The sequence below is a fragment of the Rana temporaria genome, chromosome 1 (assembly GCF_905171775.1).
Source record: "Rana temporaria chromosome 1, aRanTem1.1, whole genome shotgun sequence".
NCBI classification, from domain to species: Eukaryota; Metazoa; Chordata; class Amphibia; order Anura; family Ranidae; genus Rana; species Rana temporaria.
Genome location: NC_053489.1, coordinates 563,745,314 through 563,772,685, shown reverse-complemented (window position 1 = coordinate 563,772,685; position 27,372 = coordinate 563,745,314). Strand labels below are relative to the sequence as shown.

Below are 27,372 nucleotides of genomic sequence, written 5' to 3'. Positions count from 1 at the left end.
CCTAAACACGGCGGCCGCGAATCTTCCAGCGAGGTTGTGCTGGGGTTATGGAGGGTAATGGATGGCTGGAGCTGAGCCAGGGAGATGGCGGGCTGGCAGTGTGGGGGGGTAAAGAAAGCTGGCCGCTGTATTAGGCCGCCGCCAAGGCTTGTCCTGAAAACGGTCCCAGGAGAGGTGGAAATAGCCCTGAGAGTCAGGGGCTTACCTTGAAATGCTCCCGGGAGGTGAAGCCTGCGTAGTAAAGAGGGAGGCCAAGGGGGGAAGGGAGAAATGCTGGTCCTCTGGTCTTTGGAGCTGTGGCAGGCGAGTTGGAAGAACCCTGCCTATCTGGGAAGCCCTGGGGAGTGAGAGCAGACTTGTTGGAGAGCGTCCTGCTTCACTGACTGACTGAGTGGGAATGACTGCATAGCTTGGTGTCATCTGCATAGACTGAAATGGTACTTTTAATCCAAGACTTTATATAATTTATAAATGTATTAAAGGTAGTTTAGAGGGACACTAGGGCCCTCTTATTTTAACTTATGGTGTCAAGAAAAAGACTTAACATTTGCATTAAAATAGTCACCGTAGCGGCACACTGTAGAACTTCTCTGTAGTATATGTAAAGAACTGACAATGAATACTGTTGGTACAGTGCTCCTTGCATTGCTCCACACTTGTTGCTTTACTAATGTTGTAGTTTGTCCCCATCATGTCAAGTTCTGGGAAAAGCTTATCCCTGCAAGCTGTAAAAAAAAAAAAAAAAATGCATTTTGTTTAACAATTTGGCATTAATTGTGCTCAATAATTAGAAAAGGGGCAAATCAATTCAGGTTAACCCTGATCCCTAAGGCCCCGTACACACCATAGAATCCATCCGCAGATAAATCCCAGCAAATGGGTTTCAGCGGATAGATCCTATGGTGTGTACACGCCAGCGGATCTGTTTCCGCGGATATATCTCCCCTGGGATGGATTCCAGCAGATCGAATATTTGCTGACATGCAGAACATATCCATCTGCTGGAGTCCATCCCAACGGATGGATCCGCTGCTCTGTACAGACTCACCGGATCCATCCGTCCGAAGGGATCCCCCACATGCGTCGTAATGATTCGACGCATGCGTGGAATTCCTTATATGACAGCGTCGCGCACGTCGCCGCGTCATCATCGCGGCGACGGCGCGACACGTCATCGCCAGAGGATTTCAGCGCGGATTTCAATGCGATGGTGTGTACACTCCATCGCATGAAAATCCGCCGAAATCCTCGAGAGGATTTATCCGCGGAAACGGTCCGCTGGACCGTATTCGCGGATAAATTCTCTCGTGTGTATGGGGCCTAAGATTCAACCTGGCATGGATATACGCAGATTATCCTCAGATAGTTTGAGTCAGATCAGTTTATGCCAATTTGACTTTCAGGTGTAATTTTGGCTAAGCAATCTGCATTGTGAAATTTGCATCATGATATTCCAGCAAAGTCAAAATCAGTAAAATTCAAAGTGCAATCAATTTCATTCCCCTCATACTTAGTCATACTCAACCTTCATATGAAAACCTTTGACAAACTCAACTCAACTCAACTGTTGCCTTTTTCTCAGTGTATTAGTGCAGATTACTTGTTTCTTTCTAATACCGTCTCATCATCATTGTCACAATTCGTTTGATATTTGCTACTGAAGGGTCAATTAGCTGTCAGAGTGCTCGTCTATCTAAGTGTACATAGGACAGAGAACTAGTTATGAAAAAATTGAAACTAGAGTGGACTGTTACTCATAGTGAAAAATTTGGTTTTACCTTTTTATTCTCTTGAAAATATTAAGAAATCAGACTGGTCCCCATGAGCATAACTCCAGTTTTTTTTCCAAATTTATTTTCTTAATTTTGTTTTTTTATAGCTAATCTTTCAAGTATTTTACCATTAACTTGTCATACATGGTATGAACAACAAAAACAGGCTGGGTCTATGTGAGGAAGATCAACAGAGTAATTTGAGAGAAAAGTGAATTGTTATAGAGACAAACTTGGCCAATATTTTAAAGTTGTACTAATAATATTTTATTGCAACCCTGACTGACACCCTGATCCTTACTTTACTACCTGGAAAATATATTTTTTAGTTCTTTTTTCGATTTTCTGAGATTTAGCATGGCTAAATGCTTGTCTGATTTAACATAATCTCTGTCAGTCGAGTCAGTAACTTGCTTATTAGCTTGATAGAAAAAAAAAGGACACCAGCTGCTTAAATATTATCTTGAACATCAATTACAATATTAATCATTAATCGCTGCAAACTTAAAAGTCAATAGATTGATGGTCTGGGGTGGGAGAAACATTTAGTACCATCCGAACACAAATAAAGACAAACAAAACCTTTTCCTAACCTATATAGAATTTGAACCCTTGTCTTAATTAAACAAGTCAAATTATGTAATCCTGATGGGGTGGATTTGTTTTACCAGCAAAACAGAAATTTTTGTAACTGGATGTTGGTAAAATCTTAAAGCTTTAACTTAGCCCCAATATTATAACGGTAATACCATAATATCAAAACTGCTAGCTACCTAATTATGTGTAAAAAAGGTTAATGTGTGAGAAGAAAATGATATCCCCAACCCCCACCAATAAGCAATTACAAATGACTGTCATATTTTCATATCAATAAAATATGAATATCGTAGAGCTAGTATGTGCATTATCAACAGAGATTAAACAGTTTACTGTGCTAAATATAAAAAAGGAAATAGAAAGTCTTACTGTATATTTTCGTTGTGCAGTGTTTCAAAGAATATCCTGAAACTGCTCCAGTTAATGATATTTCTGGTAGAGACAGTGTAACGCTGTCCTTTAAAAAGCATGCAAATCTGTTTTATTGAATAGAAAGTCAGTGTTATTGGTATGAAGGTACTGTGCCTTATAATATAATTTGAAATTTGCAATGGATTGTTTTTTAAATTGTGTATCAAAAACACAGTTCTGTTCAAAAGGTCAGTCAATCCTTGGCTGGTATTTAAGCTGGTGAGCTGAATTATTAATACAATAGAATTTTTATACACTAAGATCCAATTAGGATGGGTTCACATATGAGCCGCATGCATGCGGTCTGGTGCATCCTTTTTAGGTCCGATTTCAGCCTGAATTTTGGGCTAAAATCGGACCTGAAACAGACCAAAAGATGCACATTGTGTTTGTGCAAATCGCAACACAGCCGCTGCGGAGATATATGAACCGGCTCCAAAGAGAGCCGATCAAAATCTCCTGCTATTGCGAATTGGATGCAGTAAAACTGCATCCAATTCGCAAGGGTGTGAACCCAGCCTTAGTATTCAAGAATGTTGTGCGTGAAGAGAGAGAGAGAGGATGCACTCTACCTTTCATTTTCTTTAGGCCAGCTTCCATTTAGGTAAGAAAACATAACACAAACTGGACTGAAGGTACACACGAGCTGACAATATTCAACATCTGGGACAAACACATAACCATGGTCTCCTCCTTTATAATATACATCTTGTTTCAAGCCAGTTATACAATCTAGTTGAGAAAAGAAAACACATACCAGTTAAAAAAAAAACAAGATGTTTTACACTAAGGCCCCTTTCACATTGAGGAGTTTTTCAGGCAGGACAGCGCTAAAAATAGCGCTGCTATCCCGCATGAAAAACTCCTTCACTGCAGACTCAATGTGAAAGCCCGAGGGCTTTCACACTGAGGCGATGCGCTGGTGGGAGACAAAAAAATCTCCTGTCAGCAGCAACTTTGGAGCGGTGAGAGGAGCGGCATGTATACCGCTCCTTTACCGCTCCTTCCCATTGAAAACAATGGGAAACCGCGGCAGTCTTTTTTCTTTTTTTCTTTTTGCTAGGGTGCCCTGCCAGTTTTTGTTTTGGCTTGAGCATTATTCTTCATAGCAGAGACACCAAGAACAATAACATCCTCACATTTTTATTGATGTTCTAACCATAATACAATTTACCCAAAATTAAACAAAAAGGTTTTGGTTTTACGAATACTTCAATATATACAACGTATTATGTGCTAGATCCTATTTAGAGCTGCTGACCAACTCCCATCACCTTCTTGCACAATTGATATTAACAGACACAAAGACAGAGCTCCTGGATCTCCTTTTCTCCCTCCTGGAAAATATAGCAGGTCTAACCCACTCAGTCTTGCATGCATACAGTCAAATATATCAAATTTCCTCTCTGTTAGACAAACTTGCTGTAATATAAGTGCGCGCAGAATCTGTTGCAGTTGTGCATAGTAACCAATTAGCTTTTAACATCAGCTTGTTCAATAAAACTTTAATAAAACCTAGAAGCTGATTTGTTACTATGCATAGCTGCAGCAGATTCTTTGTGCACCAGTTTTAGTAAATCTCCCCCCTGGTGTTATATAGCACATACCAGTAAAAATGTTAAAAGACTGAATACACGTCAGGACCAGGATCTGAACCCACAGCATTTGCTGTCTAGTGCAGTTGATCTTTTTGCTGAGCCATGTGAGATGCTGGCAGTTCCCTTTCTGATCCCTTGGACTATATAATCTTGTCTCTTTTGGAGAATGTATAATAATAAGGGGGCACTAATAGTAGGTGATAGATAAATTCCAAATTCTAGCTTAAAACAATATATTAACTATAAGGTCAACAATACAATAGTGATTTAAAGTGCAAGTGCTTATATAATAACAACATCAAAAAATAGGTGCAAAAAGGTCCAAAAAAATTCAGCAATGCTCACTACATGATAAGCATTGGAAAGTCCATGCATCAAATGGTTGACTTGAAAGTAGACACCATCACCACGGAACAGATATCAAACTGGCGACACCCGGTGAGAGGTAGAGGTAAGTGCCTACTTATCAGACCACCATGACCCTTCGTTTTAAAAAAAGGATCAGGTGGAGCTTTAGTACAGTTGGTGGCCTAAGGTCTGTACTGGTACCTAGATAGGACTGGCCAGGAATGGACTCGAACAGAAGAAATTACCATGGATAAAATTAAGTAAAACCAGGGGTCAAGTCCTGGGGAAAAAAGTGTGGGAACTCCCACCCAAGATCCACTCCCCCACCAGAAAAAAAATGATACGCTCATATGCATAATTACTAAACCGCATGTTTTTTTTTTTTTAGATCCACTGTACCTTAGTAATCCTTTACTGGCTGCTTCCTGTATATGGATTCATCGGGTAGTGTGCAGGTATTCCGTCACTTCCTCGATGCCGCAATGTCTCCTGGGAGCTTTTGTCATTGTTCCCAGGAGACATTGCGGAGGTCTGCCGCGAGTTATCGCGGAATTTACGAAGAACTTTTAAGCTTAAGTTCTTTCTAAATCCCGCGATAACCGTGGCAGACCTCCGCAATGTCTCTTGGGAACAATGACAAAAGCTCCCAGGAGACATTGCGGAGGTCTGCCACGAGTTATCGCCGGATTTAGAAAGAAGCAAGTTCTTTGTAAATCCCGCGATAACTTGCGGCAGACCTCCGCAATGTCTCCTGGGAACAATGACAAAAGCTCCCAGGAGACATTGTGTCATCGAGGAAGTGATGGAGTACCCGCACACTACCCGATGAATCCATATACAGGAAACGACCAGTAACATAAAGGATTACTAAGGTTCGCCTGCCCCTGACAGTGACTCGCGCTGGGCATCGCCGCTTAGTGAAGGATTGGCTCGGGCGGCTCGGCTGCTCTAGCCCTGCAAAGGGAACTGCGTTCCTGCTGTGAAAAAAGTGCAGGAACTCCGTTCCCACGCGTTCCCGCAGGACTTGAGCCCTGAGTAAAACAGATTAAAAACAAAAGCCAAATGGCCGCTTACTTGTGCAAGTGCCGAGACCTTGGCACTAAGGAATCAAGCGTGTTACAGCTAGATGTGACGTGGAGCACCAGCTGCACTGTCTCACTCTCGTGGGTAGGTGCAGTGTGCTTTCCACCGCCTCTCTGTGAAAAATCCGGAAGTAGCTGAACGTGACCAGGAACGCCTCTAATCTTGTCTCTTGTTTCTGGTGGCCATTGCACTTTTTGCTCCTCCCATGAACTTCCCGATTTAAGGCATATATCTGAATTTTATGTTAGTAAAATTATTGTGCTTTTTCCAGTCAATATCTTGCTCCTTTGCATACCTGCAACTGTCTATATCTCCACTACCACTTGTTACAAACCTTTGGCTTGTTCTTGGACTCAACTTCCACTTGATTCCAACCTGGAACCACTTGTTGCCAAAATTTTGGTTTGTTTACTGACAGGGAATCTGCTTGATCCCTACCTGCTATATCTACTACTGGACCATGGCTTGCTCACATCCTGGCGGACTACTACAGCATATTAAAAAAGTGAGTAAAACACTCAAAAAAAGCGTATGAGGATGGTATCATTCATAAAAATGAGCAAGAATATATGGATCTTAAAAATCCCAAAAGGGTCACATAGACTCACATTCATCAAAGCTATCAAATTATATTGATCTACATCTCCAACCTTTTGTAGTGAATCTCCCCTCATTTTTTGAAAGATGCAAAAAAATGTGCTCAAATCTTTGGAGCAACTAGAATTTAAAGGAAGTTGGTTTATGGTGACCTGTAATGTCAAGCCATTATATCCAACAATTGAACATGAGAGGTGAGCAGGGGCTGTTAAAGAGGCTTTTGAGAAATCCCAGATGGATCAAGGAAAGTATCAAGTTTTTGTTGGAAACCATTAGACTTTTTGTTATGGGAGTGTGGGAGGATATCTTATCTACATCAACCACAGGGTTGGTTCTGATCTAGTGACATGGAAAATATATATTCATGACTGACTGTTTATAGCAGAAATTTATATCCTAGCTGTAAAATCCAGAATGGAGTTTAAAGTTACATATAGTGAGGTTGTGGTGAACTTTCTGGATTTAATCATCAAAATAGTATACAGAAAATGTTAAACATAGATATACCACAAATAGATTAACTGCAATGGGTATGTCCCTACAGAAAGTTGTTACCATTGTCCATGGATAGAGGGTATCCCTAAGAGACAATTAATTTGGGTTATGACTAAGGCCTTATAAGCTGAAACACATCAACTGATTTTATCTGTGTTTGTACATTGTGGCTTTCTGATAAAATTAAGATTTCTTAAAGCGGGAGTTCCACAGGAAAACATTTTTTTTTAAGACGTTTTTGTAACGCTGATGGTAAAACGAAATTGTACTCGGGGAAAGGTGAGTGACAGCTCTAGTAAACTGTGCGTGTCTACGAGGCTTTGAGGTATCTCGTCAAGAAAACTGCCCTGAATCTAGACGAGAAAAATAGAGAACCTGCTCTCTATTTTCTCGTCGTGAGATTCTCGGCAGTGTTTTCCTACCGAGAAACCCGAGCTTGTGTATACTTACCGCTCCATGGAAACCCACGCATGCTCAAAATTACTTCAACGCATGCGCGGTAGCTTCCAAGGCATAGGTAGGGTGTAGCAAGATGGCGGCGACGGCATCGAATGTGATGAGCGCATGCTCGTTGTAGTCGATAATGTCACCGCGTTCGTGCCAAGAATCTCGTCAGGAAAAACAACGTTTTTTTCCTGACAAGCTTCTGGGCCGTGTGTGCAGGGCTTTAGAGAATAAGAGCAGTAAGGAAAAAAATTAGAGAAAGAAATTCCCATCTGTGTACTCCCCTACTGTGTAAATAAGCATAAGGTTACAAAGATGATTAGAAAAGGAGTGTGCTAGAACATTTTAGACACTGTCAAAATCAGGACCAAAGTTCATTAACCAGACGGGTCAATTTTCAAATTGCACTGTCACACTTTAAATGAAAACTACTCAGTCATGAAACATTTTTATAACTTTTTTGTTTTTTAAAAAGATATAGCTTTCTTATGTTGGTATTTAATCACCAATGTGTTTTTTTTTAATAATTTTTTTACTATATAAATGAAAAAACACGTTTTGATTATAACATTTTCGAAATAAATAATCTTTCTTGATAGATTTAGGCCAACATTTATTTTGCTAAATTTCTTTGGTAAAAATAACCCAAATCAGTGCATATTATTTACTCTGTGTGAGAGTTATTGGGCCAGATCCACAAAAGAATTACGCCGGCGTATCTCTTGATGTAATTTCAAATTTTGCGCATTGTATCTTTGTTTTGTATCTACAAAACAAAATACGACGGCATCTCGGATCGATCCGACAGGCGTACGTTAGTACACCGTCGGATCTAAGATGCAATTTTTCGGTGGCCGCTAGGTGGCGTTTTCGTCGAATTCCGCGTCGAGTATGCAAATTAGCTTGTTACGGCGATCCACGAACGTACGTCCGGCCGGTGCATTTTTTTACGTCGTTTGCGTTCGGCTTTTTCCGGCGTATAGTTAAAGCTACTGTTATGAGGCGTACTCAATGTTAAGTATGGCCGTCGTTCCCGCCTTGCATTTTGAATTTTTTACGTTGTTTGCGTAAGTCGTTCGCGAATAGTGATTTGCGTAGAATGACGTCACCGTCTTAAACATTGGCTTGTTCCGGTTTCATTTCAAGCATGAGCACTGGGATACCCCCACGGACGGCACATGCGCAGTTAAAAAAAAATGTTGTTTACGTCGGGTCACAACGTATTTACATAAAACACGCCCCCATCACAGAGATTTGAATGCCACGCCATTACACCGCCAAAGATACACTATGACGCCGTAACTTACGGCGCAAATTCTTTGTGGATTTGAAAAAAATAAATAAGTTACGGCGGCGTAGTGTATCTTAGATACGCTGCGCCCGGCGGAGAGAAGCACCGAGGTACGTGGATCTGCCCCATAGAGTCTATAAACTATGGTTAATACATATATTTAAAAACTGTTCGGTCCTGAAGTATCTAATTTCTTGAGGCACTAAAATTACCCCCAAATTACCCCCTTTTGGAAAGTAGACAGTCAAAGGAATTTAGTAAGAGTCATGGTGCATCTTTGTAATTTTTTGTCAAGATTTTTTGGAAAATAAAGAAAGGAAAGAATTTTTTTTTTTTCAGAAAGTTGCAATTTTAAGTTATTTCTCACACACAGCATAGGCATACTTAGAATTACACCCCAAAACACATTCTGCTTTTTCACAGTCTAAACACATAGGGGGGCCAAAATGCAAGGAGCTTCTTTGGGCTTTCAAGGAGCATAAATTCAGCATAAATTATACATCTAATTTTTTGACAACCACATTTTTGGAAGCCCTGTAGCACCAGGACAGTGGACACACCCATAAAATGACCTTATTTTGGATGTAAACACTCCAAGGTATTTTCTGAAAGGCACAGTAAGCCGTTTGAAAATGTCAAGTTTTTTGAAAATGCAGAAAATTAAAATTAAAATGTATTTTTGTTTACACAAAGTTGTCATTTAATAAGATATTTCTAACACAAATCATGACATACTTGAAATTACACCCCAAAACACATTCTGTTACTCAGTGCTTTTTTTCTGCTGGAACTTGGTGGAACTCAGTTCCACCAGCTCTGGCTCAGACCCTCTGCTCCCTGCTGACCACTATTACTTGAAAACACAAAAGTCTGGCTTCTATGCTTACAAGTGACAGCTTGTTCCACAACAGCTCCCACAGATCAGATCTCTTGAGTGGCAAGGATGGGGACAAGGGAGATACAGGTACATGGGGTGCAGTATAAATGTCAACATCACCACTGGATGATCTCCCAGCAAGTGAGAGAGGTGGAGCCAACTACAGTATGCGGGGAGGTACTAGAGCTGGCTGGGTGCTTCAGCTTAATTTAGCAACAAAAATAAGACATGCGGAAGATGGTGGAGCTTTTAAGGAGTAGGGGAGAAGATGGGGGCAGTAGAAGGGGGTTGCATGCAGAGTTCGGAGCGGAAGAGGGGTAAACATGAGAAGGGGATGGGGGATGCGGAGGTAAGCAGCTGTGGAAGAAGGCTGAATTCTGCACACTGTGTGTAGCGCACACCTGAACTCTGCCTTCTGTATGCAGCGCACCCCTGAACCCTGCACTATTTACGTAGCACACCCTAAACTCTGCAGTCTGTACATAATGGTATTTAATGACCCTGTTAAGACCCTCCCACTGTTAGTGACATTTTACCACACCCACTATTTGATGCGGTTTGGAGGGTGTGTATAAGGGCCGTGGGGGTGTGGATCATCGTGATTGAGTTCCTGTAGCTATTTTCTGAGAAAAAAATCCCGGCTGCTACTCCTCCTGAGTATGGTGATATCACATGTGTGACTTTTTCAAAGCCCAGCCATACGGAGAGACCCAAAATCCAAGGAAGCACCTTCAGGCTCTCTAGGGACATTAATTATGTTCGGTTCGCACCAGAACCTGCAAACAGACCAAAAGTTTGTGTGAACTTTAGAACCCCGTTAAAGTCTAAGGGACACGAACGTTTGAAATCTAAAGTGCTCATTTAAAGGCTAATATGTAAGTTTGTGTCATAAAAAGTGTTTGGGGAACTGGGTCCTGCCCCAGGGGACATATATCAATGCAAAAAAAAGTTTTAAAAACTGAAGTTTTTTCAGGAGCAGTGATTTTAATAATGCAAAGTGAAACAATAAAAAAATATGAATATGAAATATTCCTTTTAATTGCATACCAGGGGGGGGGTGTATGGTATGCCTGTGAAGTAGGGCTTGTTTCCCGTGCTTAGAACTGTCCCTGCACAAAATGTAATTTCTGAAGGAAAAAAAGTAATTTAAAACCACTCGCGGCTATAATGAATTGTCGGCTCCCGGCAATACAGAGAAAAGTGAGCAGGCCGCAGGAAAAGAGGGGGGCGAGAGAGCACCCCCCCGGAACCGTACCAGGCCACATGCCCTCAACATTGGGAGGATGCTTTGGGGGTCTGTGACCCATCAAAGCACCATGTCCCCATGTTGATGGGGACAAGAGCCTCATCCCCACAACCCTTGGCCGGTGGTTGTGGGGGTCTGCAGGCGGGGGGCTTATTGTTTATCCTGTTTAAAAGGGGTTAACTAGAACTGTCCATTAAAGTGGAAGTCTGGGCTAAAACTAAAATCCCTGCATTTATTGCCACCAACATTCTAACACTAACATATCTAACCTATCTAGCCCTGAAAAGGAAAAAATCAGTGTACAGTGGAACCTCGGATTGCGAGTAACACGGTTAACAAGCGTTTCGCAATACGAGCAATTTTTCTTTTTAAATCGGGAGTCAAGTGTTGTCTCGCAAAACAAGCAGGATTCAAGCCTCTGCGGTGTGCAGTACCTCATTTGGCCAGAGGTGCGGGGACGTCAGTGACACTGAGCCATTCAGAGCCGTTAGGAGCTGTTCGAGAATACTTGGAAATACTCGGAAACACTCAGAAATACTCAGTTCCCAAGTGTTTCAGAGCCTTTCTGAAGGTTTTAGAGTATTTCTGAGTCTCCCCGGCACCCCCTTTCCTCTGGCCCCATGCGGTGCTGCATGCCATAGAAGTCAATGTGGAACGAATTATCTTTGTTTCCATTGACTTCTATATGGAAGCTCGCTTTAACCACCTCAATACCAGGCACTTTCACCCCCTTCCTGCCCAAGCCATTTTTCAGCTTAAAGCGCTGTCACAATTTGAATGACAATTGGGCGGTCATGCTACACTTTACCCAAATGAAATTTTAATAATTTTTTCCCCACAAATAGAGCTTTCTATTGGTGGTATTTGATCACCTCTGCTACAAACAAAAGAAGAGCGTCAATTAAAAAAAAAAAAAACAATATTTTTTACTTTTTGCTATAATAAATATCCACAAAAATATATAAAAAAAACGTTTTTTTTTTCCTCGGTTTTGGCTGATACGTATTCTTCTACATATTTTTGGCAAAAGGCGTACATTGATTGGTTTGCGCAAAAGTTATAGCGGCTACAAAATAGCGGATAGATTTATAGCCTTTTTATTTTTTTTATTTTTTTTTACTAGTAATGGCGGTGAGCAGTGATTTTTATCATGACTGTGATAATGCGGAGGACACTTCGGACACTTTTGACACTATTTTGGAACCATTCACATTTATACAGTGCTATAAATATGCACTGATAACTGATAACTGTGTAAATGTGACTGGCAGGGAAGGGGTTAACACTAGGGGATGATCAAGGGGTTAAAATGTGAATCCTAGTGAGTGATTCTAACTGTAGGGGGAGGGGACTGACTGGGGGAGGTGACCGATCTGTGTCCCTATGTACAAGGGACACAGAATCGGTCTCCTCTCCCTGACAGGACGTGGATCTCTGTGTTTACACACAGAGATCCACGGTCCTGCTCAGTTACTGGGCAATCGCGTGTGCCCGGCGGCATCGGGTTCCCAGTAACGCAGCGGGTGCGTGCGTGGCCCCTTGTGGCTCTGCAAGACAAGGAAGTCATATGACGTCCTCAGAACAACAGAGCTATCGTGCCGCCGTCAATTGACGTTGGCTGGTAGTAAAGAGGTTAATATGCGAGTGCTTTGGATTACAAGCATTCTCTTGGAACAGATTATGCTAGAAATCCAAGGTTCCACTGCACATACCTTTTCTGCAGACGCAAAGCCGCGGCTGAAAGCTCAGCGTGGGTTTAGAGCTTCTGCATATTCTGCATGTATACTAATTTTTTCTTCAGGGCTAAATAGGTCAGTGTTAGAATGCTACAGATGCAGATATTTTATTTTTAGCCCGGACTTCCACTTTAAGGGAGAGATGAATGGATCTGGTTTACCTGTATATAAAAAAAGAAAGAGGTTGGTTCTTTAACCCCTGATTATAAAGACCATCAAAACACGTGGCATTACTTTGGTTTCTGTGGAAGGTAGGGACCAAAACCTGCTGGATTCTGTGTTGGAGTGCTGACCCCAATCAGATGTTACCAGTGGGGAGTTGTTCCCCTTCTGAATTTATGGATAGACTGTACACTTGTTAGTATTTTTAAAGTGAATAAAGCTCTTTTATGTTTGTCCTTCACAAGGAGACGTTTTCTTTCTGCGTGGCCTTTAACCACTAGCTGACGGCCGTACGACTTTGTACGGCCGCAGCGTGGCTCTCAATCTCTAACAGGCCGTCTTTTTACAGCGGCCCCTTTGCTCGTTCCCCGCGCGCGCTCCCGAGCGCGCAGCGGGGAACTGCTGTGCTGGCCGTGTCCCTTGGACACAGCCAAACACAGATCGCGGTAAATAGCCAATTGCAGTGGCTATTTACAGTGCGATCTGTGCGACCAATGAGAGATGATCTCATATGTAAACATATGAGATCATCTCTCGTTGCCGGCTCTCCCCTCCTCACACAGACACCGCGTGTGAGGAGGGAGAGATACTGTGAGTAACCAGCGATAAAAAAAAAAAAGACTAACCAGTGCCACCACCTGTGCCCCCCACAGTACTACAGTGCCCCACACAGTGCCCCCCCACAGTACTACAGTGCCCCACACAGTACCCCCCAGTACTACAGTGCCCCCCACAGTGCCCACCACAGTGCCTGCCACAGTGCCCCCCACAGTACCACAGTGCCCCCCAGTACCACTGTGTGCTCCCCAATATCACCGTGTGCCCCCCAGTACCACCGTGTGCTCCCCAATACCACCGTGTGCCCCCCAGTACCACCGTGTGCCCACCAGTACCCCGTGTGCCCACCTGTGCCCACCAGTACCACCGTGCCCACCTGTGCCTACCAGTACCACCGTGCCCACCTGTACCACCGTGCCCACCTGTGCCACCATGCCCACCTGTGCCACCATGCCCACCTGTGAAACCAGTACCACCTGTGCCCAGTGCCCATCTGCCACCTCAGTGCACATCTGCAATCAGTGCCCACCTGTGCCACCTCATCAGTGCCCACCTGTGCCACCTCATCAGTGCCCACCTGTGCCACAGTCAATCAGTGCACATCAGTACCCATCTCATCAGTACCCATCTCAGTGTCATCTGTGCCACCTCATTAGTGCCATCTGTGCCGCCTCATTAGTGCCATCTGTGCCGCCTCATTAGTGCCATCTGTGCCGCCTCATCAGTGCCCACCTGTGTCCACCAGTACACAGGCCTCATCGGTGCACATCAGTACCCATCTCATCAGTACCCATCTCAGTGCCATCTGTGCCGCCTCAGTGCCATCTGTGCTGCCTCAGTGCCATCTGTGCCACCTCATCAGTGCCATCTGTGCCACCTCATCAGTGCCATCTGTGGGCATTCCTGGCTTGTTATGGTCTCAAGAAATGAGATAGGCCTTCAGTACATCAGGTGTGATCAGATGTGATAATTTTTTATGATTTGCACTATAGCTTGTAGACTCTAAAACTTTCACACAGACCAAAAAATTTCCAAAAACTTTGGGTTATTTTTATCAAAGACGTGTAGCAGTATAAATTGTGGCCAAAATTTATGAAGAAAAATTAATAATTTGCAAAATGTTATCACAGAAACTAAGAAAAAATCATTTTTTTCCCAAATTTTCTGTCTTTTTTCATTAATAGCGCAAAAAAAAAAAAAACGCAGAGGTGATCAAATACCACCAAAAGAAAGCTCTATTTGTGGGAAAAAAAGGACAAAAAAATCATTTGGGTACAGTGTTGCATGACTGAGTAATTGTCATTCAAAGTGTAAGAGCACCGAAAGCTGAAAATTGGTCTGGTCAGGAGGGTGTTTAAGTGCCCAGTATGGAAGTGGTTAAAGCGGAGTTCCGGCCACAATTTCACTTTTTAAATATAAATACCCCTGTAATACACAAGCTTAATGTATTCTAGTAAAGTTAGTCTGTAAACTAAGGTCCGTTTTGTTAGGTTGTTACAGCATTTAGACACTTTATAAAATAGAAATTGACTGGGGCCATCTTAAGTGTGGGCATCATGAAGCCAGACTGTATGACTTCCTGGATTTTAGCCTTGCAGATCTCGCACATGCTCAGTGCTGCAGTGTAATAGGTTTCAGATTAGGTTTCAGCACCTGTACTGTCCAAGTCACATGATTCTTCGAGACTGGGGAGTGCACAGACTCCTGGAAAATTACACTCACTACATTCCCAGGAGTCTGTGCGGTGTAGGTTAGGAAGCTTAAGCACCTAGGTGCAGGATGAGGGAAGATTAACTATTCTGCCTAGCAACAACACTTTGAAGGCATCTAAAAACAAAAAAAAATTCTTAAAGGACTAATGACATTTTTTTTTTTTTAAACTACTGATGTAATGTTATATTTATGGATGGAACTCCACTTTAAGAAATGTGTTAGCTCTGGAGTAAAGAAACATGTGTAACACTGTATCTTTTGTAGAAGCAGGTCAGTGCAAGACTGGAGGAAGGAACACTGGAGAAATGCTGACCAAAAGGTTTGGTCAGTTGAATGCCTGTAGCTGAAATATTAATCCAGAGAGAGACTTGGAACTCTGCAATCTGGGACAGGGTCAAACGCCATTGCTGAGGCTTGGAACACAGTGAGCTGGGACTGCACTAATCTAAACAAGCTGAGTGTGGTCAGTCTTGACATTTTTACTGCGGAACTGGTGTGTGTTATATGACAACATGTATTACAGAAATCGTGTCTAATGCAGAGGAATCTAGGAAGTGGAAAGTTAAATGGATTGTAAAGGATTTTATTTTTATTTTTTAAAGCTAACATGGTATACTTACCTGCTCTGTACAATGGTTTTCCACAGAACCGCCATGATCCGCCTCTTCTCTGCCTCCCCTGAGGGCCCCCATAACATGTGTCCATTGATACACAGAAGGTGGCTTAGCCCCGCCCTAGGGAGAGAGCAGTGATGTTGCTCTCAGGCACAGAGCTGATTCAACATTGAGCTCAGGTAAGTATAAGGGGGTGATGCACATGGAAAGTTGTGTGCCCTAATGCATTAAGGTGCAAAACCTTCTGCCTTTATACATACATACATACACAATAAACATTTAAAGCGGAGTTCCACCCTAAAGTGGAGCTTCTGCTTTAAGCACTCCTCGCCCCCTGACATGCCACATTTGTCATGTCATTTCTTTTGGTAGGGGAGTGTGCTACCTCTTTTTAGTGGGACTTCCTGTCCCACCTCCTGCTTCCTTTCTTCGGCCGCCTAGGTGACTCCTCCTCTCGCCCTAGGCGGACCCTCCCTGCCAGCGATCTTCTGAGACACAACTCAGGTCCCAGAAGATCGGCTGGCCAATAGGAGAGCGCAGCGCGACTTGCGCATACGCAGTGCACACCCGGCCGTGAAGCCGTAAGCTGTCGCGGCCGGTTGCCCACAGTTACTATGATGGCGCAGAGGAGAGGGGAGAGAGGTGCGAGCCTCCGGGCAGTCGCATTGCTGATCCGTGGGGCAGGTAAGTGTCGGTTTAGAAGCCAGCAGCTATGCTTTTTGTAGCTGCTGACCTTTAATAAACTAAAAAAAGGGTGGAACTTCGCTTTAAGGGAAGAGATTATGGTTTGCAGTCAGTTTATTTTAGTTGCAACTTACAATAACACACTACCATGAACTGTGTTGTGCTGCATAGGTAAAAATTAGTCAGGTCCAGTTTCTGGTACACTGGAGTGCATTAGCTGCCTTAACACAACCCACATTAACGTGCCCCATAACCTACGTTAACACACCTCACAGGTTTAAGGCCCAGTTCACACGAGAATCACCCAGGAACACATTCCCCTGCAGTGCAACTTTGCAGCTCATTCATTTGAATGGGCTGCCAATTGCACCCGGGACGCACAAAAAGTAGTGCACGCAATGCACCGCACTAAATCACATAGTATTGAAGTATCATGCAATCTACTGCCCACAAACATTGTGCACTGCATTTGGGTTGCCGTTAACAATGCATTGACAGCAGATTACAAAGGCAGCGCAGTTTGAGTGCTGTGCAAAAAACAAACACAGAACACACCTTTCCTGCATCGCGTTCTGTTGTGAACCGGCCCTAAATCCAGCCTTAATACATGAAAAAGGATTCCTAGAGCTCAATGGGTTTTTTAAGGGTACAGCTGTAGAAGCTTGCCTTAAGGCACTGCTATATTTGATTTAGCCATCTGGCTAAAAAATACAAAATATTAATATATCATATAAATGAAAAAAATACCCTATTTTCCGACGTATAAGACGACTGGGCGTATAAGACGACCTCCTAATTTTCCAGGAAAAATGTTGGTTTTGGGATATACAGTACTCACCATATAAGACTACCCCCTTCCTACTAGTCTTTCTGGAAGCTGAGGGGTAGCCAGAACCGCTGACAGAAACAGGCTTTTTCAAATCTCACTGTGCCATTACATTACATTACATTACATTACATGCCTCACTGTGCCATTACATTACATTACATGCCCCCACTGTGCCATCACTTGCCCCCACTGTGCCATCACTTGCCCCCCACTGTGGCTGAACTTGCCCCCCACTGTGCCTGAACTTGCCCCCCACTGTGCCTGAACTTGCCCCCCACTGTGCGAACAGTGCCATCACTCACGTTTTGCTGATTTGACTTCCAGGCCGTGACAGTCTCCGTCTGCTGTGAGCGTCAATGATTTGAAAGCCGCGCCTTCTCCTCAGACTGTCCTGTGATAGGCGAAACATAAATTTTCCCAGCAGCGCCTCTGTTCTGTGTTCCGCCTATCACGGACGTCTTCTCATCTCGTCCGAGGATGAGAAGGCATCTGTGATAGGAGGAACACAGAACAGAGGCGCTGCTGGGAAAATTTGTGTTCCTCCTATCACAGAACACTCTGAGGAGAAGGAGCGGCTTTTAAATCATTGACGCTCGCAGCAGACAGAGACTGTCACCGGCGCGACCCCCGACTTTGGATGCATTTTTTTGCATCCAAAAAGTCATCTTATACGCCGGAAAATATGGTATATGTTTCTGTTCTGTTGTAGCCCAACCTGTGAACAAAAGTATTAATATTTATTCCATCCCCACATTGTACCACTGAATTTAGCTGTCTTCAATAGATAAGCTTGCTTAAAACTCTTTAGCATCTGGGGCAAATCTGGGAGTTTCTGAAACCCCCACTCAGCACTGTAGATTTGTTCTCTAATGCCGCATACACACGATCGGAATTTCTGACAACAAAATTTTTTTTCCCGATGGAATGTTGGCTCGAAATTATGTTGCGTACACACGATCACACAAATGTTGTCTGAAATTCCGAACGTCAAGAACGTGGTGACGTACAACACTATGACAAGCCGAGAAAAATGAAGTTCAATGATTCCGAGCATGCGTAGGATTTTTGTGCATCGGAATTGCATACAGACGATCGGAATTTCCGACAGGAACTTTTGTTGTCGGAAAAATTGAGAACCAGCTCTTAGATGCAACATACACAGGATCGGAATTTCCGACAACAAAACCGTAGATTTTTTTCTGACGGAATGTTAGCTCAAACTTGTGTTGCATACACACGGTCACACAAATGTTGTCGGAAATTCCGAACATCGAGAACGCAGTCACGTACAACACTACGACGAGCCGAGAAAAATTAAGTTAAATTATTTCGAGCATGCGTCAAATTGATTCTGAGCATGCGTAGGATTTTTGTGCATCGGACATGGCTACAGACGATCGGAATTTCCGACAAGAACTTTTTGTCGGAAAAATTGAGAACTAGCTCTCAAACATTTGTTGTCGGAAATTCCGACAGCAAATGTCCGATGGAGCATACATACGGTAGGAATATCCGACCAAAATCTCACATCGAACATTTGTTGTCGGAAATTCCGACAGCAAATGTCCGATGGAGCATACATACGGTAGGAATATCCGACCAAAATCTCACATCGAACATTTGTTGTCGGAAATTCCGATTGTGTGTGCGCGGCATAAGGATGTAGGGGTCTGTTGATTAAAACAGAGCATAGTAAGGGACACTCTAAAAGTTCTGATGATGAGGATTATAGTGTCCCTGCTGGGTATGAGTAAATTCCCAATCTCAATTCATCCTGGTAACTATTGTCACTAAAACAAAAATTATTGAAAATCGAAAGTTTCAAGATAGCACTTGAACTAGAACATGACGTAAGGGGAAATCTGCCAAAGGAGACACCACTTTTGGTTACAACTCTGTAAGAGGGAAATTCCCCTCACTTGGTAGAGAATTCTATTCACTTACTATTGTGAATCTGGGACAAGAAGTGAAGAGAAATACCACCAATGAGACACAGGCAACAAAAAATAAGTCCAAAAAACTTTTAAAAAGTATTGGCTCTTCATACATTTACAATTTTTAGATTTACCTGACTAAAGTTTTTTCAGTCCTAGTACAAAAAAAAGAAAATATGTACAAAACCATTTAACATTTCCTCAGTCTAGGTTCACATCTATGCATTTTATGCATTTTTCAGACACGTTTTGCGGTGCGTTTTGCATTTTTAAACCCATGTTTTTGAATGCATTTTTAATGCATTTTGTGGGGTTTATTTTATGTTGCTTTAAAAACACTGGGTTAGATTCAGAAAGAATTTACGCCAGTGTATCTATTGATACGCCGCATAAATTTAAAGCTGCGCCGGCGTATCTTCTTTCTGTATTAAGAAAGCAAGATACGCCGAAATTAGGCTAAGATCCGACTGGCGTAAGTCTCTTACGCCGTCGTATCTTAGGGTGCATATTTACGCTGGCCGCTAGGTGGCGCTGCCGTCGATTTCAGCGTAGAATATGCAAATGAGCTGGATACGCCGATTCAGAAACGTACATGCGCCCGGCGGATTTTTTTACGCCGTTTGCGTAAGGCTTTTTCCGGCGTAACGTTACTCCTGCTATATGAGGCATAGCCAATGTTAAGTATGGACGTCGTTCCCACGTCGAATTTTGACAATTTTACGTCGTTTGCGTAAGTCGTTCGCGAATAGGGCTTTGCGTAAATTACGTTCACGTCGAAAGCATTGACTATTTGCGACGTGATTAGGAGCATGCGCACTGGGATACGTTCACGGCCACGCCCACCTCTTGACAATTTGAATTTGGCGCGCTTACGCCGACAAATGTACGCTACGCCGCCGTAACTTAGGGCGCAGGTTCTTTGTGAATCCAGCCCCAGCCTCACTAAGTTACGGCGGCGTAGCGTATCTGAGATACGCTATGCCCGCACAAACTTACGGCGGGCTTTCTGAATCTAGCCCACTGTATATAACTGCGTGAGGACCCCCCAAAATCTGAACATGCAGCCTGGCAGGTTAGGAAAGGGAGGGGATGAGAGAGCTCCCCCCTCCTCCTGAACCATACCAGGCCACATGCCAACATGAGAGGGGGTGCTGTGGGACTGGAGGGCTCTGTGAATAAAGACAGTACAAGAGTTTTTGAATTACTTTATTCAATTCCTTTATTAAATAATAAAAAATAATGTCCCTCGATGTAGATCCATCATCAATCACCGGACCCGAAAAACAAAAACAAAAAAAAGAACACAAAAAAAACTCTGCTTGTCATGAACACTCCCGTGGTCTGCCTGCCCTACTGTGTGACATTTCTTAAATAGCTATGGGGTGGGGCCACCCGGCGATGGCACCTGGTTGTACCGCCTCTGTGTGACATCAACGACCAGTGCAAGACCACTGCCCGCAGACCCTCACAACCACAGCCCAGAATTGTGGGGAAGAGGCCCTTGTCCCCATCAACATGGGGACAAGGTGCTTTGGGGTGGGGGGGAAGAACCTCCCCTGACCCAAAGCACAACCCATGTTGAAGGCATGTGAGCTTGTATGGTTCAGGGGGGGGGGGGGGGGCTTGCTCATCCCCTCCCTTTCCTGACCTGCTGGGCTGCATGCCCAGATAAGGGTCTGGTATGGATTTTGAGGGGAAGCAATTATTTTTTTATTTTGACGTGGGGTTCTCCCCCAAATCCATACTAGACACAATTCTTTTTTTATACCGTGCCTTAAAAAAGTATTCATACCCCATTGACATTTTCCACATTTTGTCATGTTACAACCAAAAAAGTAAATGTATTTTATTGGGATTTTATTGTGAAAGACCAACACAAAGTGGCACATAATTGTGAAGTGGAAGGGAAATGGTAAATGGTCTTCAATTCTTTTTTTACAAATAAGTATCTGAGAAGTGTGGTGTGCATCTATATTCAACCCCCCTGTGTCAATACTTTGTAGAACCACCTTTCGCTGCAATTACAGCTGCAAGTCTTTTTGGGTATGTCTTTACAAGCTTTGTACATCTAAAGAGTGAAATTTGTGCCCATTCTTTTTTGAAAAATAGCTCAAGCTCTGTCAGATTGGATGGAGAGCGTCTGTGAACAGCAATTTTCAATTGAATTTAGGTCTGGACTTTCACTGGGTCATTCTAACACATGAATATGTATGTTTAGGGTCGTTGTTTTGCTGGAAGGTGAACCTCTGCCCCAGGGGTCAAGTCCTGGGGAAAAAAGTGTGGGAACTCCCACCCAAGATCCACTACCCCACCAAAAAAAAAAAAAATGATGCGCTCATATGCATAATTACTAAACCGCATGTTTGTTTTTTCGATCCACTGTACCTTAGTAATCCTTTATGTTACTGGCCGCTTCCTGTATATGGATTCATCGGGTAGTGTGCGGGTATACTTGCGAAAGCAAGTTCTTTCCTCCGCAAAGTCTCCTGGGAACAATGACAAAAGCTCCCAGGAGACATTGCGGCATCGAGGAAGTGATGGAATACCCGCACACTACCCGATGAATCCATATACAGGAAGCGGCCAGTAACATAAAGTATTACTAAGGTTTGCCTGCCCCTGACAGTGACTCGAGCTGGGCATCGCCGCTTAGTGAAGGATTGGCTCGGGCGGCTCGGCTGCTCTCGGCTGCTCTAGTCCTGCAAAGGGAACTGCGTTCCTGCTGTGAAAAAAGTGCAGGAACTCCGTTCCCACGCGTTCCCGCAGGACTTGAGCCCTGCTCTGCCCCAGTCTCAAGTCTTTTGCAGACTCTGATGCCGCATACACATGACCGGATTTCTGATGGAATAAAATCCTATGGAATTTTTTGACGGAATTCCGATGAAGCTGACTTTCATCAGTCTTGCATACACACTATCAGACTAAATTCCGACCGTGCCAAAATGCGGTGACGTAAAACACTATGATGAGCTGAAAATGCTTCCGAGCATGCGTCGACTTGATTCTGGGCATGCGTGGATTTTTCTCCGATGGAGTTCCACACAGACGATCGGAATTTACTATCATTTTTTTTTTCATCAGAAAAATTTAAAACATGTTCTATTTTTTTACACGGATGGAAAAAAGTCCGATGAGGCCCACACACGATCGGTTTCTCCGATGAAAAAAGTCCATCAGACTTTTTTCATCAGAAAAAATGATTGTGTGTACACGGCATAACAGGTTTTCTTCAAAGATTTCCCTGTATTTGGCTCCATCTATCTCCCCATCAAATCTTACAGGCTTCATTGTGCCTGCTGAAGTAAAGCATCCCAAAAACATGATGCTGCCACCATCATGTTTCACGGTGATGTGCAGTGTAAGTTTTCGTCACAAATAGGGTTTTTCCTTTAGGCCAAAAAGTTTCATTTTGGTCTCATCTGACCAGAGCAGACTTCTTATGTCTTTCTTTCAACAATGGCTTTCTTCTTTTTTTATAACCTATCCCTGCTTTAAACTTCTCCACAACTTTATCACTGACCTGTCTGGTGTGTTCATTAGCCTTCATGATGCTCTTTGTTCACTAATAGACCTCTGAGGGCTTAACAGAACAGCTGTATTTATACTGAGATTAAATTACACACGGGTAGACTATATTTACTAATTAGGTGACTTCTGAAGGCAGTTGGTTCCATCAGATTTTAGTTAGGGGGCTGAATACAAATGCACGTCACACTGTTCAAATATTTATTTGTAAAAAAAATTGAAAACCTTTTATCATTTTCCCTCCATTTCACGATATGTGCCACTTTGTGTTGGTCTATCACATAAAATCCCAATAAAATACATTTATGTTTTTGGTTGTAACACGAAAAAATTAGGAAATTTTTTAAGGGGTATGAATACTTTTTCAAGGCACTGTACATTCAGCTGTCAGCGGGAAACCCTGCTGTCAGCTGATGACTCATCGGATGTTAACCACTTCCCGCCGGGTCAATAGTAAATTGACATCTGGGAAGTGGTTCTGAAATCCTGACTGGACGTTTATTGACGTCCTGCAGGATAACATGCCAGCACACGCCCGTGGGGGCGCACAGCGCGGCGATCGGTGATGCGGAGTGTCAGTCTGACACCCTGCATCTCCAATCTCGGTAAAGAGCCTCCGGCGGAGGCTCTTTACCACGTGATCAGCCGTGTCCAATCACCGCTGATCACAATGTAAACAGGAAGAGCCGTTGATTGGCTCTTCCTCACTCGCGTCTGACAGACGCGAGTAGAGGAGAGCCGATCGGCGGCTCTCCTGACATGGGGGGTTCACACTGATTGTTTATCAGCGCAGCCCCCCCTCGGATGCCCACACTAGACCACCAGGGAAGCCATCAGGACCACCAGGGAAGGGGGCAACATGTGGATGGCCAGGTACATCCCCCATGGCCATCCACATGTAAAAAAAAAATGACAATAGATGCCAATCAGTGCCCACAAATGGGCACCGACTGGCAACATAGGCACTGTCAAAAATTTGTAAAAAAGTGCCGCCCATGAGTGCCCATCAGTGCCGCCTATGAGTGCCCAGTGCTGCCTATGAGTGCCCAGTGCCGCCTATGAGTGCCCATCAGTGCTGCCTATGAGTGCCCATCAGTGCCGCATACCAGCACCGCCTATCAGTGCCGCCTATCAGTGCCCATCAGTGCCACCTCATCGGTGCCCATCAGTGCCACCTCATCTGTGCCCATCAGTGCCGCCATATCAGTGCCCGTAATTGAAGAAGAAAACTTACTTATTTACAAAAAAATTACAGAAAAAAATAAAATTGACGTTTTTTTCTACATTTTCGGTCTTTTTTTAGTTGTTGCGCAAAAAATTAAAAACACAGAGGTGATCAAATACCACCAAAAGAAAGCTCTATTTGTGGGAACAAAATTATAAAAAAATGTTTGGGTACAGTGTAGCATGACCGCGCAATTGTCATTCAAATTGCCGCAACGCTGAAAGCTGAAAATTGGCTTGGGCAGGAAGGTGCTTAAGTGCCTGGTATGGAAGTGGTTAAGGATGCGACGGCGGGCTTCCGGGCCCACTCTTTAACAACCAGCTATAAACAGTGTTTTTAAAGGGGAAAACAAAAACCCTCACAAAATGTATCAAAAACGCATCAAAACGCAACACTTGGTGCGACTCTGTTGAAGTCTATTACACCCAAAACGCAATATGCTGCAGGAAAAAAAGTCCCCGACCCTTTCCAAATACGCACCAGCTGAAAAACGCATAGATGTGACTGTATACCACAGGAAGCGATGTTAAATGAACTGTAGTGCATTTCTGAAAAACTGAAAAAGTACAAAAAAAGTGCATAGGTGTGAACGTAGGGTAGCGGGGCTTATTTTCAATAACTGTCCACACCCAGAAAAAAAACACCAGCTTTTTCACAGAAGTCTGCTGTCTATTCAAGCGTTCAAGCTATTTCCAAGGCACAACTATTATTATTTCTGAAATATTATTTTCTCTATCATCAGTCCTAACATATTGTATAGCTGTATGCATATCAAAAAGAAACAGGAATATACAATGCAGAAAAGAAAACAGTATACAGTATATGCATTGAAGAGAAAAGGCAGCTTACATTGGTATTGAATTGCATTTTTACACTATGCATCCTTCCTTAATACAATATATAAAAATAGAAACAAATACATTTACATAATAACCACATATGGTCACACATATTACAACTTTATGATTTGTTTTGTATTTATATTTATTTTAAATATATAATTATATATATATATATATATATATATATATATATATATATATATATATATATATATATATATATATATATATATATATATATATATATGTGTGTGTGTGTCATTAATTGACAAGGTATTTAAATATATTTTTTGTCTTCATCTGCTGTTAGTTTTAAAAAGTCTTAAACTGTGTCAATACATGTCTACTTGTGTTATGTGTTACTTACCACCAGAAGCCAAAGAAAAAATTGTAAAGCAGCACAACGCTATGAAATGACATTTCATCCTAAAAGTAAAAAATTATATTATCAAGCATCTAAAAAAATGTTGTAAACAAATTCATATTTGCAGATATATGCAATAGGCTAGCTTAAAATAGGGGAGCCAATTTTCTTTTTTTTTACCTGATTTGCTTGTGTGTTCTCTGGACTGTGACAAAGGTAGCTGCTTGTGGCATATACACTTGTAGTTTTCTCTAAAAAAAAAAGTGCATGTTTGCATTGTATTACAAAACTATGTGGGAGCAATGTCTGACTGTGGCCATGGTGCAGTTTGATGATTGACTATGCAGCAAAGCTGCTATAATTCCTAATCATATATGGGACAGCAAACACCAAGAAAAAAAATACATACACATACATTTAAACGTATTTCATGCATGTTTGACACAAACACTTATTGTCACATTTTTTCCATCGACACACAGATTTTTAAAGATTTTTCACCTTTATAAACATAAATAATAATTGCACATTTTTATGCAGCTACAGAAATATGCATTTATTACTTTTCTGCTATGAACCTGTAAAGCATTGCACACACTAATGCCGCGTACAAACACTCTGAATTTCTGCCAACAAATGTTCAATGGGAGCTTTTGATCAGAAAGTCCGACCGTGTGTAGACCCCATCGGACATTTTCTGTCTGAATTTCCGACAACAAAAATTTGTAGGCTGGTTCTCAAATTTTCCGACAACAAAATCCATTCTCGGAAATTCCAATCGTGTGTGGACAATTCTGACGCACGAAATTCCACGCATGCTCTGAATCAAGTACGAGACGGAAGTACTTGGTCTGTTAAAACTAGTGTTCGTAATGGAGATAGCACATTCGTCACACTGTAACGGACTGAAAAGCACGAGGCTAAAAAGCGCAAATCGTCTCTCACCAAACTTCTACTAACACGACTGGTATTGAACTTCTCTTTTCTAGTGCTGTCGTACGTCTTGTACGTCACCGCGATCTTGACGTCCGGAATTTCCAACATTTGTGTGAATTCGTGTGTATGCACAAGTTTGAACCAACATCCGTCCGAAATGTATTCACGGTTTTGTTGTCGGAATGTCCGATCGTCTGTATGTGGCATACCAGCAGAACGTGGGTGTAATGCCACGGTCCTACAGACTGTATATCTGTACCTCTGAACTACATAGAGTGATCAACAGCGCCCTGAAAGTTCATTGAGAATGACAAGTCAACAACGGCAAAGGCCTTCGTTACTTGTTATTTTCCTTTTCACAGAACACTGTAAATTAATGATGTGGCTGGAGCCCCGCACAGCTGCATTCTTTTTAGAGTGTAACAGCGAGTGAGGGGAGAAGATTTGACTCACTGTCAAAACAGGGGAATCTCAGCTTGTCTCCCCTATTTCCAAGCACCCTGTGTCACGATTTTACGACTGCACATCTGGCACTTTACCCACTGCACCACCAGCGGCTGAGCGGCTGGTGCAGAAACACAAGGTTGTAGGCTCAATTCCCTACTCTACCATGCTCACTCAGGAGGCTCTTGCATGGGAACCAGGGGTTGGCTGGCCTCATTGGGAAGGCCATCACGGGGCTGCACAGGGCAGGCCAACAAAGCTGACAGAAAAAAGGCAATTTCAGGGGCAAGTAAAAGGGGGTTACGCATATGGTGGTGTTGGCAAAGTCACATCGAGTGGGAGACTTAGAAAAGTAGGGTGTTGGCAGAGGCAGATATTGTCATGGGGGTTGGTGCAGCAAAAGAGGGGTACAAAGCCTGGGCGTAAATTGGCAAAGGGGAGCAAGCAGGGTGAACTGGAGAATGAATGTGGGTAGCATTGGTCATGGGGAGTGGGACTGAAGACAAGTGTTGGCAAAAAGAAACTGGGTGAAGATGAAAGGGAATGGAGTAAACTTGGTGGGGGTGTTAGCAAAAGGGTACAGGGGGCAGGGGGTGCAAAATGGGTTGAAAGCAGATGGGGCTAGGATTAAAGAGGGGCTAAACAAAAATTAGGCTGATGCATCTTTTATGTCTAAACACCCCATTCATGTTACACACCCTAACCCCCAAGACTAACTCTTGCCCTGAAAACCGCTCTCCACACTCCCATCTTAGCTTGGCCCCACCCCACTATTTCCAAACAACCTGTTCCCACATTTTACACCCAAATCTCAGTCCTATTTTCAAGCACCCTTTCTCTCCCCATCACACCCCACCCCTGGACCCCCAAGTGTTCCTCTTACCTTGAAACCCCCTCTCCACACCCACATTTTATATTGGAGAATGAATGTGGAGGGGGGGTTTGAGGGAATTGGGCTGTAGGCAAGTGGGGGATACTTATGGAGATGTGGTGTTGGCAAAGAACAGCAGTGTGAAAGGGAGGTGAAGTTGGGAGGGAATAGAGTGG

At 43.1% G+C, this 27,372-nt stretch overlaps 1 protein-coding gene across 1 annotated transcript in view; it reads right to left on the bottom strand.

Annotated features, from left to right (window-relative positions):
* Positions 1-25,234, bottom strand: part of LOC120921901 (plasma kallikrein-like) — a 106,085-nt gene extending 80,851 nt beyond the window's left edge. Inside the window, exons 1-5 of the mRNA XM_040334406.1 lie at positions 25,126-25,234; positions 24,949-25,007; positions 3,353-3,512; positions 2,739-2,845; positions 566-725 (exon numbers count right to left, since the gene is read on the bottom strand). Of these exons, the coding sequence (XP_040190340.1) occupies positions 566-725; positions 2,739-2,845; positions 3,353-3,512; positions 24,949-25,007; positions 25,126-25,178 (539 nt within the window). The 5' untranslated portion in view covers positions 25,179-25,234. The remainder of the gene's footprint in view (positions 1-565; positions 726-2,738; positions 2,846-3,352; positions 3,513-24,948; positions 25,008-25,125) is intronic.
* Between the last annotated feature and the right edge of the window lie 2,138 nt (positions 25,235-27,372).